General features: G+C 42.7%; 1 protein-coding gene across 6 annotated transcripts in view; it reads left to right on the top strand.

Annotated features, from left to right (window-relative positions):
* HIVEP1 (human immunodeficiency virus type I enhancer binding protein 1) overlaps positions 1-16,019 on the top strand; it is a 145,831-nt gene that overhangs the window by 117,021 nt on the left and 12,791 nt on the right. For 5 of the 6 annotated variants that reach the window (XM_013987646.2, XM_013987642.2, XM_013987643.2 and 2 more), the window contains exon 7: positions 2,990-3,091. The exons of the other annotated variant lie outside the window; for it this stretch is intronic. In XM_013987646.2, the coding sequence (XP_013843100.1) occupies positions 2,990-3,091 (102 nt within the window). The remainder of the gene's footprint in view (positions 1-2,989; positions 3,092-16,019) is intronic. 6 annotated transcript variants of the gene reach the window in all.

The following is a 16,019-nucleotide window of genomic DNA, read 5'->3' on the forward strand; positions in this document are numbered from 1 at the left end:
TATTAAGGTTTTTGTTTTGTCAGATAATTCATTGGAATTATGTGATAAATACTGATTTGAAGAGAGCTGCCCCAGCTAAGGATACTGGTGAAGAAAATAGTAGAAATTCAGGACTTTCCTGTTCTCAGCATGGCAGTTCTCTTTTTGGTCCGCTTCCTTGTAGAAGTCTACCTTTTGTGAATATATGCAGAACAGACTCCATAGCACCTTTTAAAGGTCTCTAAATAATAGCAGACTTCTTTTTAGATTAGATTTTGCCCTACTGCGATTTCCTTCGTTGTCCTACAGCCAGTTCACCTCTACTTCTCATTCCGTGTGTCTGGTTATTAACGGAAAGTGAGAGGGATGCAGCAGCCTGCTATAGAAATAAGAGTCTGCAGGGATAGCATCCTGCTCTCCCAGGAATGATCGTCCCACTAGAAACTGATGCTTCTGATGGTATTGCTTCTAAGTCTATACTTCATCATTTGTCCTCTCAGCTTATTTTATGAATGCATATTTTAGATAATTGATTTGTTTTCACTATTCTGCTTTAAAGGTCAGTGAGCAGGAAGTATACAATAAGGTTGCATCTCTGCAAGATTTAGTCCCACTTATATCACAGAAAGCTGGACTCTATGTAGCTATATAGGAACCCAGAAACAAAATCTTTCATGCTTTTCAGAAGATTTAGATTGATGTTTATTAAATCTGTTGGAAGATGTATCTGTTACATCAATGCACGAAGTTTACAGCATTGCCAGGGGATGTTTGCATTTCAATATTGGTATTTTGCATATTGAAATGCAAATTGTTTTGTTTATTTTAAATTATTTAAGTTGATTAATAATAACTAATAGCTCAAGTTATGAGAAAATGTGCTTATTGAAAACTTACATTCCCAAATTTGCTTAGTTACAATGATACATTAACTTCTTAGAAAGCAAATGACCGTCTGTGGCTATCCATTTAGGAAACAAAAGCTTTCTGAAAGAGAACCGCTATTGGACTTTGTAATTTGGTTTCTAATATCGTCATTATACTAGAAAGCATTTTGACTTATTAGTGGAAATTTAGCCACAGTAAGATGGACAAACTCTTGTTTATAACCTTTTTTTTTTTTTTTTTTTTTTGCTTTTTAGGGCCGCCCCTGAGGCATATGGAGGTTCCCAGGTTGAATCGGAGCTGTAGCTGCTGGCCTACACCACAGCCACAGCAGTGTGGGATCCGATCCACGTCTGCGACCTACACCACAGCTCATGGCAATGCCGGATCCTTAATCCACTGAGCGAGGCCAGGGATGGACCTGTGTCCTCGTGGATGCTAGGCAGATTTGTTTACTGATCTGAGCCACTACGGGAACTCCTGTTTCTAACTTTTTAATGTGAAGAATTTGAAGCATACAGAACAGTAGGTATCTGTATAATGAACACAGTATACCCATCATCTTTGAGTAATTGTTAATGTTTTCCATATTCGCTTTATGTTTTATTTTTTAAGTGTATTTAAGGCAAATGTCAGACATGGCTAAGTCACTTAAGCCAGGCATTATCTGTAGATCACGGAGGTCAGGTCTTGATAGATCTTAAACATTCCCTGGGCCAGGCCCCTCTTACACTTGAACCCCGTGAGCACCAAGCTCCAGGATGCCGTGCGTGCTGTCTGGTGCAAGAATTCACTTGAACGGGCGTGATCAGTTCCACGGGCCTAGCTCATTTTTAGTGGAATCGAGGTTCGATAAATATAGCAGTTTTGTAAGTCCTTCAGGTACTACAAGTTCAAAATCTGAATCAACGATTGTGACATGTTTAGCTCTTCTAAAAGTTCATTCTCAAGTACCAGTTTGCCCCTGCTCGCCAAACTCAGCACTTAAGATTTTGCTTACTTTCAAAAGAGACGATTTTCCCTTCTTGGCAGTTTGTGTGTGTGTGTGTGGCCTTATCCACTCAGGCTGCTGGATATCATCCAGAGTATCTGAGCTCTCCCTCTGCATTAATGATCACTTGGGGACCAGCGTGCCCAGTGGTTCCCAGTTAACCTGGTGATACTTACAGAGCTCGGTATACCAGCTGCCAGAGCAAACACACCTTTAACGATACTCTCATGAGACTTTTAGTCAATATGGTGAAGTGAAGTTAATGCAGGAAATTCTTCCTCACGTTCCAGCGCACAGAAATACTATTTATAATACAATGACAACCAACTCTAGTTTTTAGTAATAGATAGCCAAGCTTGAAATTTAGAATGACAAATCCCCAGGTATACCAGAAGTAAAAAAGAAACTACAAACTAGCATGATGAGTATATTAAAAAAAAAGAAAAGAAAAGAAAAAAGTCCATGGGGACATCAAACCAAATATATGCCCACAGGCCTGGGAGTTTAATGTTAGTCCTGGGATAGAGTCTGAGGCCTCTGAAATGAGCCTGCATCCCTTGTCCAGTGACTTTGGATCATGTGAGGAAAAAGCTACCAGGCCAAAAAAACCCCACAAACTGATTCAGAATTAGTGCTGTAAAATGGTTAAGGGTCCAGAGATGTGTCTACAAACCAGGGTACTTAAGAATCCATGGAAAGCAATCTTGCTAAAGATACGATTACAATAAAAACTAAAACGCTTGCGAGGAAACAAAGTACTATGAGGGAAAGCCAGCAGACGCAAATGGTTGGAGGATTCAGAAACCAGAGGTCTTGGTGCCGTCTGAAAGGGACTTTCAATGAAGTGTGTATAAAACATGTTCTAAGAAAGAAGGGTTAGAGAATAGAAACCACAGGGCAAAAGTAGACCTTATCCAAGTAGAGGAGAGAAATCTGAAAAAGAGAAATTACTACTAGTAACAAGGTTATTATAACATAGATATCAATATTTCCTTTTGAGCAAATTTTAATCCTTAGAATTGTATAACCACAATCTGTACTTTCACTTGAAAAAGGAATGGAATTTGCCAGTGTTGACGATTGCAATAGCAAAATAATACTATGTAAGCTTAGTAAACATTCTTTTCCCTTAAGGAAATCTGACAAAACACATGAAGTCCAAGACACATAGCAAGAAATGTGTGGATTTAGGCGTCTCAGTAGGTTTAATAGATGAACAAGATACAGAAGAATCAGGTAAGGCTTTATTCCATATTTTTCATAAATGCTATTTACAATGTACTCTCTTTTTTCTTTTCTTTTTTTTTTTTTTTTTTTTGCATCCATACTCTTCTTTCCACTCCCACTGATGCCGCTCAGGTCCTGTTTGCATTGCCTCTTATTTATAGCACCCGATAGACTCCTAACCGGTTTGCCCATCTTTCCTCTGTCTTCCTTCCTTTCCATCTCTCCCCACTGATGTTAAGTTCCTCTTCCTGAAGCATGTGTCTGACCACACTGTTCCCTCTGCTCCGCGTCTTCCATTGCTCTGCATTCGCCTACCCGATGAGGTACGAGCCACTTGACCTTGACCGAACTTCCTCAGCATCCTTTCTAATCCGATGTCCACCTCCTTCTTCCCCTTATCCCTCATCGCGCTCTCTCACCTGCCTTAACGCTCCACTTGCCTGCTTCACATGACCCCGATCCAGCTCTCTGCCTCCTTCAAGCCCCTGCCCGCAATCCCCACGACGACGTGCCCCCCATCTGCATTGGTCGAAATCTTGTTGCCCTTCGAGATCTAGCTCAGATCTGCCACTGTCATGAAGCCTTCTCTGATTTTCCCTTCCCGCACCACTCGTGGGAAGCAGTTTTTCCCTTTTCTCAACACCTGTCATGTGTCAGAGTTTGCTCTCTGAAAGCATTGAATCCCTTTCTGGCTAGCTTTTGTTTTTGTTTTTTTTTTGGGGGGGGGGAATTATTTACATGCTTCCCTTCCCTCCTTGCTGAGATTCTCAAGCACATCATGAGCAGAACTGATGCCCAAGTAATATTTATTTACTCCACCCACAGCCCTCAGCACACAGTGCCTTGCACATAGCTACTCCAGAAGTATCTGTGGAATAAAATATTTGTTTGCTTCCCCGAAATGTTTATTATTTTGAAAAAGTTAACCGGTTGTTTTCTTAACAATGTTAACAAATACAAGTGTTGATCTCTACACAATTTTGAGGGGAAATAAACCTGCTCATCTGTTCTGACTAGTCAGACGATGGACGTGTCATTTTATAAGACTTTTCTGTTTTAACCTAAGAATTTATCAACAAAAGTGATATGTTTTCAAAAAAAAAAAAAAAGTTGTGAGTTCCCTTCGTGGCTTACCAGTTAACGAACCTGACTGGGAACCATGAGGTTGAGGGTTCAATCCTTGGCCTCGTTCGGTGGGTTAAGGATCTGGCATCGCCGTGCGCTGTGGTGTAGGTCACAGACGCGGCTCAGATCCCGTGTGGCTGTGGCTGTGGTGGAGACCAGCAGCTGTAGCTCCGATTGGACCCCTAGCCTGCGAACCTCCATGTGCCATAGGTGCAGCCCTAAAAAAGCTAAAAAAAAAAAAGGCTGGAGTTCTCCTGTGGTGCAGCAGGTGAAGGATGTGACATTGTCACTGCAGTGGCTCCAGTTGCTGTTGTGGCATGTGTTCCATCCCTGGCCTGGGAACTTCCATGTGCCTCGGATGTGGCCAAAGGAAAAAAAAGTTGTCCTACTGTTTTTCTGAAAAATACCGTAAATTAAACATTAACCTGATTGCTGTGTTTTAGCTAGTATGTACTAATTTGATGTAGAAAAAATTTCAAAAGAAAAAGGGTGATGATATCCTTGAAAATATAGGTAAATCAATCAAACGCTTTTAATTCCACCTGGCAACCAGTAACACACTCAGTGAATCAGCCTGAATTTGTTCCTAACTATTCAGGAGAAGTGACTCATAACCTACCTGCTACGGTTGATATGATTTAGTATTTTAAGCACAAGAAAAGGATTGCCTTTATTTTAATATCTGGGAATAAACTGATGTATTCTTAATAGAAGGAAAAAAGAATCATAAACTTAAGACAATAAGAAGTTGTTTAATGTTTTACAGCCACTCTGGTGCTTTGATACATATTGGGGCTGTCAAAGTCAGGATTTAAAAGTATATATCAAATTGACATATGTGTAACTTATTGTTCTGGGAACATATTTATTGAAAGGTGATTTTTCAATTGCTAGGAATTGAATTCTGTGTTTTGCTGTCTTTGTTTAAAGACACACATTTAATAAAATTAATTGACTTATAAATTTCTTCCGATGTAAATAGTCTGATTTATTTTATGCTCTTAAACCATGCAGGAAATTAATTACCATAACTATTCAAGTGAAAAAAATCCTTCTGTATTATTTATTTGCTTCATTGCTATTATGTTGAGCAATTCTTTTTTTTTTTTTTTTTTTTTTTGGTCTTTTTGGGGCGACATGTGGGGCACATGGAGATTCCCAGGCTCAGGGTCAAATCAGAGCTGTTGCTGCTGGCCGACACCACAACCACAGCAACACAGGATCTGAGCTGCATCTGCAACCTACACCACAGCTCAGGGCAAAGTGACATCTTTAACCCACTGAGCAAGGCCAGGGGTGGAACCCATGTCCTCATGGGTACTAGTCAGGTTCATTAACCACTGAGCCACAACAGGAACTCCTGTGTTGAGCAATTCTGCATTAAAAAGCTAGGAAAAATGGGTAACGATTTCAATGAGTATATTACACATAGATTAGAAAAGGCCCAAAATAGAGGATACGATATGAAATACTAATTTCTGAAAAATGAATAAATGTAAAAAGTATTATTATAATATGTACCCTTCAGTGTTTTACTTCTTTATGAAGATGAGTCTTGGGAGTTCCCTGGTGGTCTAGTGGTTAGGACTTGGTGCTTCCACTGCTGCGGCCCAGGTTCAATCCCTGTTTGGGAACCAAGATTCCGACATTAAGGTGCTGCACACAGTGGCAAAAAAAAAAAGATGAGTCTTATCAAAATTAAATAAAATGTATGTAGAATCTTCTAAGTTGTCAAGGAGCAGAGTGTGATGTCCCGAATTTACACGGGAGAATTGAGTGCAGTTTCCATTAACGCTCTTGCATTGTTTCGACCGGCTGACTGACGGGCCCTGTATACCTCTCCCTTCCTTCCTGCTGTTTCTCATCTCATCCAGAGAGCGGTGGTACCAGGTCTTAGATTATAACTCAAACTTGATAGCCCACTTTCTAATTCAGCTGCCATCTTCTGATGAAACTAGGTAGTTTTACCTGTTTTTCTTTGTTTTTTTATTACTATATTTATTGGTAGTTCGCTCAAAGTTTTTTTCACAGTTTTCATTGAACAGTAAATGGTAGCTTATAGGTAGAGTTTGCCAAATGCTAGCCATACCAGACACCTCATAATTCTTTATATTAGCCAACAAAACACACCCCTCCACTTTTGCTTTATGATAGATTTGGAATGCAGGCATAAATGTAGCAGACATTGTTGTTTTAAACAAATGGCCTTGTTTTCCCTTTATTATTGTCTTTTGTGCTTTTAAACCTATTTTGAGGGTTTTTTTAAATACAGAAAGATTGCAAAGAGCTTTCTCACATGCATTCATATATTCACACCAGAGATGATGATGGTAAATGCTGTCTCGCATTTGCTTCCAGTTTTTCACAAATTCAGCATAGTTTTGGAAGAAAAAAAAAAATGCTAGGTAAGGCCTTACACATTAGGCACACACAGTTTGCCTTACGAACCTTTGCCAGCCACCCTCGGTCCCAGAGGCCAAACACCAACTGGACGTGGGGTTTTCTTTCATTTCATTTAACATACATGTATATACCTCTGCAGTGGTTTTAGGTGTGTATTCTAAATTCGCATCAACAGTGCCACCTTGTATGTAGATGCCTAGAGAGTTAATTCTGCATTGTCATTATAAATCATTATCTGGGAACAGTTTCTATTTCTGCACATCCGTAACTGTATCTGATCCTGTACGAATTTTCATTTGAGGCCCTGGATAGTAGTCCACTGTCTTTATGTTTTCTTGATTACTATCCTAAGGTTGGATGTTATTATGCTTTGGGAAGAAGTTTCACGCCATTAAATGGCTGATAGAGAAGGGGTCTTGCTTGGCAGTTCTTCAGTTGTCTGTGTTCTTAGAGGGGCAAGCCCAGAGGCCCGCAGCGTGTAATGCTGCAGATCTGAAGGAGGTACTGCTTCCTAGCCTAACCCCAGCCTGGAATCTACTAGGTGTTCTTTTTCACGCTCCCTTGCTGGCTTCTCCTCATCTCTCCAGCCCCTCAGTGTGGTACCCAGGGCCACGCTCTCACATCTCTTCTCTGTTTATACCCCCCTCCCCGGTGGTCTCACCCAGTCTTCCGACTTTAAATCCCATCTATATGCTGATGGTTGTAGGCGCGCCTGCCTCCTCACCATCTGCACTCGGATGTCTGCAAAGCCTCTGGAGTCACGTGCCCCAAACTCCCGGTTTACCCCTCACCTCCCAGAAGCACGCTTCTCCTCTGCTCTCCTCCCATCTTCCCAGCTTCGAAGCCAAAACTCTGGAAGTCGTCCTTGACGTCCTTGGCCTCCAATCCACCAGGAAAACCTTTGGTTCTTTCTGCCACCCAGCCCTGGTCCAGGCCGCCCTCGTTTCCTCTTCAGTTGCTTGCAGTGGTGCCTGGCCGGTCTCCAGGGTTCAGCCCCTGCCTCTTTACAGACTGCTTTCAACACAGCAGCCAAAAGTGATTTTTAAAAATTGTCATTACTTTGCTTAAAACTGTCCACCGATTTCCTGTCTCGTGCAGAGCAGCGGTGTGCTGCACCACGAGTCTCGGCCCCCTCGCCTTCCTGTCCACCGGCTCTGAAACCCCGCTCCCATCCTTCCTCCCCAGCTCCCTCGGCTGTGACCACGCTGACTGCCTGCTGGGGCGCGGGCGCACCAGCGAGGCCCTGTCTGGGGCCTCCTCTCCTCTCCTCTTTGGGGACGCCCTTCCCCAGATGCAGAGTCAGCCTTCAAGTTCACCTCATCCGTGAGGCCTTCCTGAACTTCCTCCTAGAAAAAAAGCATCCCACTCTCTGCTCCCAGCATGGCTTAGTGCCCCTGCCCCGTCCTGGTTCTCCCATGTAGCACTTAGCACCGCCAGGGGCAGGGCTGTGTGTGTGTATTTATCTGTTTCTTTCAACTGGAAAGTAAGGCCTCAGCACAGGGATCTCCTGTGTTCACTTCTCTCTCTCCAGCACTTGCTGGTATGGTGGCTGTCCCGCAGTAGGTAGTAAATGGTTGTTGATTGAATGAATGGCTGGAAAAATGACCTATAATATGCCAGGAAATGATTCAACGATGTTATTTTTAGAATTTGATGTATTCGTTTTCCACTCAGGTCCTTCATTACAATTGAATAGATGTAATAGTAGTTCAACAATATTTCATGCCTTTACCTATCCTGTTTCCGTGATTTGGCCATGGTCAGTGTGGGTACTTCAAAGTGACGATGGTGTTAATGAGTTGATTTGTTACTTCTTGGTTATTAGGTCAGAAGACTGGAAAGTATTTTAAGTTATTCTGATGAGTCCATCTTTTCATCTAGAGTAACAATGTGTCCAGATCAATAAAACTTGTTCTGTTTCTTAGTGGATCCAGAGAAGAAGGCTTTATTCTCTTTTTGATTGAGTCACCTTTTTTAGCACCTCAGCCTCTGTTCACTGTGTCCCCGTCCCTGCGCCGGGAGTTCCTCGGCCATGGCTGTGAGGGCGGCGTGAGCGCAGACCCGGCAGGGCTCACGTCCCGCCGCTGGGACCTGGGAGGGACGGTGACAGCCCAGTGGGTAGCAGAGGGATGACTAAGGGTCCACGGGAGGAAGGGAAGGATTTGCTTATCCATAGATTGTGGTCTGTGACGAGGGTGAGTGAAGGCAGGCGTTCTGGACGGAGGGAGCTCTTGGGGCGGAAGCCCGGAGGTGGGGAGAGGGGCCAGGCACTGGGAGTGTAAGTGGGACGGGGTGAGAGAGTTGGATGGGGCGCCCACGGCGAAGGGGCTGGGGGCAGGTCACACTGCACGGGGGCGTTTCAGCATGTTCCTTTAACGAAGTCTGACTTTTTTGGTATCATGTAAAGTAATTTAAAGCCATTGGCCTCATTAGTCCCGTATACATCTGACCTTTAATCTGGATTATTTTCTCCAAAGATTGTGAAACAAGGAAACAAATCCAGTAAAAGGCTTTTCATTTGTGTCCCTGGAATTTTCATTGCTGAGTTTTTGTTTCTTTGTTTGTTTTTCCTTTCTGCCACTGCTGTTTTATTTTGTAGTGGAAAATTAAACAATAATGACTAAAAGAATGAAAATAAATAACAACACAGAGCAAAAATCTCTTTCTGAAAGCGTTTTGTTTTGTTTTGTTTTGTTTTGCTTTGATGAAGGAGACACACCCACAGCATATGGAAGTTCCTGGCAAGGGATCAAATCCGAACCATAGCTGCTACCTGTGCACCTTAACCCACTGCACCAGGCCAGGATCAAACCCTCGCCACCACAGAGACAACTCAGATCCTTGACCCAATGTGCCATAGCGGGAACTCCCTGAAAGGGTATTTTTATAAACAAAGTACCTCAGTATTTCAGCATCCTTTGTTTTCCACCAGATAGAGTTTACAGGTTTGGGTGGAAAGTCTGCTAAGACTTTTCCCTTGTGACATCCAGTTTTGTATGTATATCTGTAAATGTATAGTCGCTTGTTTTGAAATCTTGCTCTTTGTTTATTAGATTAGAGAGCGTTATTTCTCCTGAAACTAATTTTTTACTCTGACTTAGCAGCGCTGTGGTGTAGAACTTTCCCTGAATAGACCGTCATAAAAGTGCAGAATAGACTGTCATAAAAGATAAGGACTTGATTTTTTCCTACCTTAATATTTCCGTGTATGTTTTAACACCTTGCCCATGCTATAAGTTGTAGCAGTGTTATGTTATAAAGTGTTTCATTTTACCATCAACTTCATTTTCCAAGGAAAAATACAAGTTATTAGCCATGTATTAGTCGTAGGAGAAGTGGCTGACTTTGAAAAAAAAAAAATAGGGAGAATAAATATTTTCAAGTATCCCAGTTTTAAACTTTGAAGTGTCCATCTGCTAAAAGGACGCCGAGGGTCCGGAGGCTGGTTGGTGCCTAGGGGTCGAACACTCTAGGGCCTCCCCCTGCCCCCTCCCAGAGGACAAGGAACCTCTCCCCCCTTCCCAGGGCTCAGGCTCACGGCTGCGCTTCCTTCTGAGACTCAGCTGCCATCTCAAGATTCCTGAGAGTGTATTCCGCATTTTCCTATATTTTCATTTTCCAATACGTGAAAGTAAGTGATAAAATTGCGTTGTGTAAGTAGGGTCTTTTCCCACATAACCTGCTGTCTTTTCTCTTTAACGGTGAGCAGTTTTATCAGATGCTGCTGTGGCCTCCGGGGGTGGTGATACCCTCTCTCGTCCTCTTATTTCATCTAACCTAACTCTGGTATTAGGCAGAGTACACGGCTAGAAGCTGCACTGGGATTCCATTTGCCGCGTGTCTGCAATAAACTCGCAGGAAAACGCTAAGGTTTGGCCCGCGGTAGGTGCCACGGTGGTTTCTTACCTGTATTCCCAAAGGTGGTGATTCCAGTGGCGTTTCAGATGCCTTTCATTTCGCCCTCGCGGCTGCAGTTATCCGGGCCCTTCCTGGTCTGCTGGATGAAGAGTGCAGGTTTAAAATGACTGAGCAAACCCTCTCAGCTGAATCTCCTCTGTCACCTAGGAGTCCCTAAACACAGTCAGAATTTCTCAATTATGCTACTAGATTACAGGTGCCTGCTAAATACTAAACCGTGATTAAAGAAAAATAGCCAGACTCAAGAGCTACTTGTCTGTTAGGAAACCAGGACACTGAAACCTCAAGTCTTGAGCAGTATGACAATTTGCGACCTTAAGTCTCCTCTATATACTGAATAAAATTCTTAGGTAGTTTTGACAGCCACTTTCACATGTCACATTAACAGCGAGGTAGTTTTGTGAGAAATGAAGTCCTACATCTGCTTAAGAAGGACCACTAGGAGGTTCCCATTGTGGCTCAGTGGGTTAAGGACACAATGTTGTCCCTGTGAAGATGCGGGTTTGATCCCCAGCCTCAGTGGGTTAAGAATTCGGCGTTGCCACAGGTTGTGGTGAAGGTCACAGATGCAGCTCCTATTTGACCATTGGCCGAGGAACTTCAGTGTGTTGCAGGTGCAGCAGGAAAAAGAAGAGAAAAAAAAGGACTGTTCGATTCAGCACACCTTTATGAAAGCCACACATACCTAAGTCAGTGTTAACAGGATATGCGAGATCTTACTATAGACATTTAAACCTTGATTATGCTGGACATCTAGGAAGTGGGCTAAATTTTTTAAAGAGAAAAAGAAAACCCACAAGGACGTCCCTTGGGTGATCTGATTGTAAATGCGAGACTTCAGAGTAGCACCCAGAAACCTAAGGATAGTATTTTTAGGTCTGCAGGAGAAACCATTTGGTAATACCACGGTCAGCTTCTGGTTTTCTGGGGAAAGTCCAAGTCTTTTGATTCTGTGTTAGTATGTAGTTATTCCTTTATATCTGCCTTGTTTTATTTTATTTATTTTCACCATAGGTTTACCCTAGATTTTTTTGTCCTTATCTACAGTATTTCTTTTCCTAGCGGTATCTTCAATCTTTTTCTTTTGAATATTCTAAACCCGTTCTGTACTCTCGACCGACTCCATACCCAGAATGTCTTTCTCCAGCGAAAGGTGCATGCTCCCTGGTTGATGGAGTGCTCATTGAAGGTCAGTGCGAAGATGCCGTGATGAGGGACCAAAGACCCCTGGTATTCGATTCTTACCTCCCTTAGCAACAGCAGGCGATGCAGCTGCCCACTTTATCCTTCAGCAGAAGCAGATGAGTTCTTGTTCTGATTTTTGAATGGAATAAATTTAGGGATGTTGGGAGACATTTATTTTGAATGAAGCACAGGGAAAATTTGTCTAAGGCAGCCATTAAAATGTGAACGTTTGACTTCCGAAAGAAGTCTCCATTTAGTTGAAAACCGGCATCTCGAGCTGTAATTATAGTAGGTGCCTCTGCAAAGTCTAAGCCCTCCAGCCAGTTGCACAGGCCCCTGCAGCCTTGCCACGAAGAATTGTATAGGTTCAGGAATTTTGTCCCTGTGTTCTTGGGGTGTCAGTAAATACTTTTTCCTTTTCGCCCTTTGTGTCAAAAATCATGCTACCGGCTATTTGCTTTTCATGCCTTGATCCAAAGAATGTTTTTGTCAACAGACGGCCGGGCTTCAGCGCTGGGAATGTTAACATGTGCCCTCAACTGCCAGACTGGGAGGGCCCGTCAGTGTGGCGGAGCGCAACTGGACGCGTTATTCTCCTTGGAGGTTAAGGACGTGGGATGACGTGTGTAGGAAGAGGGCGTTCCGTCACAGGATTTAAAACCTAGATCACACTGACCCTTAAGAGAAATTTAGTGGAGTTTTCTAAATGAAATTCTTTCTAATTGAAACCTGTAGAATATGGTTTTGTCACTGGGATTTTTATGGAAAATACTATTACTCCTTTTAAGAAAAACTTCCACTCACAGTCCAAAACCATGACAGGTCTTGAGATTTATAGTGAAAATAAAGAAGTGTCATGTCATTAATGAACAAGGCAGCTATGACTGCCGTTTGGCTAACGTCTGAAAGTTAACAAACGTTCAGCTCTGGCCCATTATGTTGTTAAGGTGAAAGCACAGTTTAACAAAAACACCAAACAAAATCTGATTACGGCAGTAGTTGCATGCTTTAAAAGTTTGTCCCCAGGTTACCATTGTTTGTCTGGATTTCGGAGCAGTTTTTCTAAACATATGAGAAAAACAAAAGCAGACACATTACAACCACAAGAGAATGTTGATGGAGGCCAAGTCCCTGACCCGGTGCAGGGCTGGGGCAGCCCGAGCTTGTCTGAGGACAGCCTGCCTGACTCCGACCAGCAGGGGTCACTGTCGGGCAGGGATGAGGGCAGTTTATGCAACTGAAACCGGATTTTAAAATACATCTTTAGGTGACAGAATATTGTAAATCAACTATAATTGTAGATTTTTTTAAATAAAATACAATCTGTATTGTACACACCGAGGAGGAAGAACCAGTTGTCATATAGTATATCTTTTTGAAGTAATGACAGGACTCCTAAATACAAAAACAAAAAAATACCTTGTTTGCACATTCTGGCTTTGATGCTTTCTAGGTGTATGTAAGTCTCTTGACTTCCTTTTATAAGATGAGTAATGGTATCACAGGTGCTGTTCGATTTAAACATGACACCAGAATAAAATGTTTGGCAAACTTTTTCTGTAAAGGGCCTGATAATCAATATTTTAGGCGGCTTTGTGAGCTACACAGTCTCAGCATGATGCCTAAACCCTGTAGCTGTGTCAGCAAAGCTGCCACAGACAGTATGTAAACAGTGAGCCTGGCTGTATTCCACTAAAACTTTATTTAAAAGAACAAGCCGGAGCCACACGGGGCCAGCGACTACGGCTTGGCAGCCCCTGGTAGAAGAGGAATGCCACGCTGAAGTTCCCGTGCCACACTGCGGCAAAAGAAGCGATACCGCAAAGTCCAAGATGGCAAGTGTGGGAGTAGACAAGTCTTCTTGGTCTTGCTGACCTGTCATCGTGGACAAGTCACTTTTCCTTGCCGGGTCATCTATCCACACAACTTCTGCCTCGTGTAGTAATAGTCTTCTTTGGGGTGGGGGTGAAGGGGACAACTCAGGAGTAGGAAAGGATTTTTTTTAGCCTGAATCCAGGGAGCACAGGTGTGTGGGCTTTGTGTTGGTGCCGCAGATATTTTAAAAATGCCCTTGTCTTCTGTTCACGTTCCTTATCTTGTTTTTTTGATCGCTCTGGGATCTCCACCCTGTTTAGCAAAAATGCAATGATCCAAAATTCATTTTCAGGTTTTCAGACTGTGGCCGAGGTCTTCCCTTCGGGAGTTTCAAGACACAGTGAACACACAGAGATAAACATTATTTGGTCTTTATCTTGGGGAAGGAAGACTGTAGGAAGGAATCCCAGCTCTTCTCAAGTCCTCTGTGAGCTGGAGGAGGTAGTTCTGTCCAGGGAGAAAGAAAGTCCAGGGACCCCGCCAGCCTGTGCCTCTTGCCACCCGGAAGGCTGCGAACCTTGGTCTGAGGTGTGGTGTGACCAAGACAAAACCAGATTAAAACGGAGCCAGATAGCTTTACCCAGCCTCCCACCCCACATCAGGAAGCATATGGTACTGTTTATAAATCCTTCTTTAAAACTGCATACACTGAAACTTTATGTCTACATGTAAAATAAAAAATGTAAAAGATTTACAATTTAATTATTCTTACACTTCCGTACTTACTATAAAATGCGGTTGTGAAATTTAAAAGGTTATTAGTTTACATTCTTCTTGGGATATTATTATGTTCTTACTAGTCATAATAAAATAATTACTTGACGCTCTTAATGTCTGTACCTCTATACATTCAACTCAAGCATATTTATAAACTAGGTTATTTGCTGTAATTCATTGCTGACCTTCTTTCAGATGACTCTGTATTTAGGTTTTTAATGATGTGACATCTAAATGGAGACTGTTTAGCACAGACTCCAGAGCCAGACAGACCTGGGTTTGAATCTTGGCTCTGACACTTCGGAGCTGTGGGCTCCACACTTTGAAATAATTAACTTACTTCTTAAAATTTTTTAAAGCATTGTCTGAGAAGAAGTCAGGTCCTTAATCAGCCGTTAGGATTTAGTTGTGATCAGAAGCACTGGTCTGAGTGTAGTGCCAAGCCGGGTTCTCTCAGAGTCTCGATGCCTAGAACCGAGTCGAGCCATTGAGGCATCATATGTACAACTAAGCCAGAAATGCAGAATAAGTACAAGATACAACATAAGAACAGTTTTAGGTGCCAGATTTTTAAAGCATGGATATAGGTTAGGCTGTATTTTAGAGCAATTTCCATTGCTTTTAAACTAACCAAGAGAAGTGTTGGAATTTGTTTCAGTTAATAGCCTCCTATGAAACAATAGGAAAGGGAAAAAAAATTGCTTTTCAGAAAGAGAAATCTGGGAAGTATAATAAGAACAGCAGAGAGGTGGAGACTGTGCGCTTATCTGAATGAGATGGCATGCTGGTGTCAATAGAGTAAAATAAAGATTCCGGGGCCTTGGCATTTAGGTTTTTTGGTTGTTTTTTTTTTTTTTTTTTTTTTTATGCCATTTTAAAAAAGATTGTTGTAGTCTTCTAGAAAAGTTGAAAAACTAGTAGAGAGAGTTCCTGTGTCCTCTTTAGGCTGCCTCCCCTTACCCGAGCCTCTTACATAACCATAGAGTGTCGTCAACCCTGAGGAATTAACCTCAGCTCAGTATTACTAACTAAAGTACAGGACCTGCCAGTTTTTCCACGGATCCTTTTCCTGCCCCAGGCTCTCCTTCAGGATCTCACGTTGCACTTGGTGGTAGTGGCTCCTCCAACACGTTCCTAGCCTATCCTGTCTTTCCTGACCTTGACATTTATAGAGTACTGATCAGTTATTTTGTAAAATGTCTTCACCTGGGGTCTTCCGATAGATGCTCGTGGCTGGACTGAGGTTGGACGTCGCTGGGAAGGTACCAGAGGGTGAGGATGCTTTGCTTAGTGGGTCGTATCGGGGGGCACATGTAAGTAGGTGTGAACCTTCATTAGTTGGCTAAGGTGAGATCTGCCAGGACTGTCTACTGTAAACTTACTGTTATTCCCATTATAAATATTAAATATTTGTGGAGATACTTGAGACTATGCAGGTGTTGATAGGTCTTGCCAGTGGTAAGTATTACTAGGTAGTGTTCTAATTTTTTTTTTCCCTTTTTTTCTTTTTAGGGCCACACCCGGGGCATATGGAGGTTCCCAGACTAGGGGTCCAATCAGAGCTACAGCTGCCGGCCTACACCACAGCCACAGCAACAGGGGATCCGAGCCACGTCTGCCGACCTACACCACAGTTCACAGCAATGCCGGATCCTTAACCCACTGAACGAGGCCAGGGATTGAACCCAAGTCCTCATAGATATCAGTCAGGTTT

Source organism: Sus scrofa, chromosome 7 (genome assembly GCF_000003025.6).
Source record: "Sus scrofa isolate TJ Tabasco breed Duroc chromosome 7, Sscrofa11.1, whole genome shotgun sequence".
In the NCBI taxonomy this organism is placed as follows: domain Eukaryota; kingdom Metazoa; phylum Chordata; class Mammalia; order Artiodactyla; family Suidae; genus Sus; species Sus scrofa.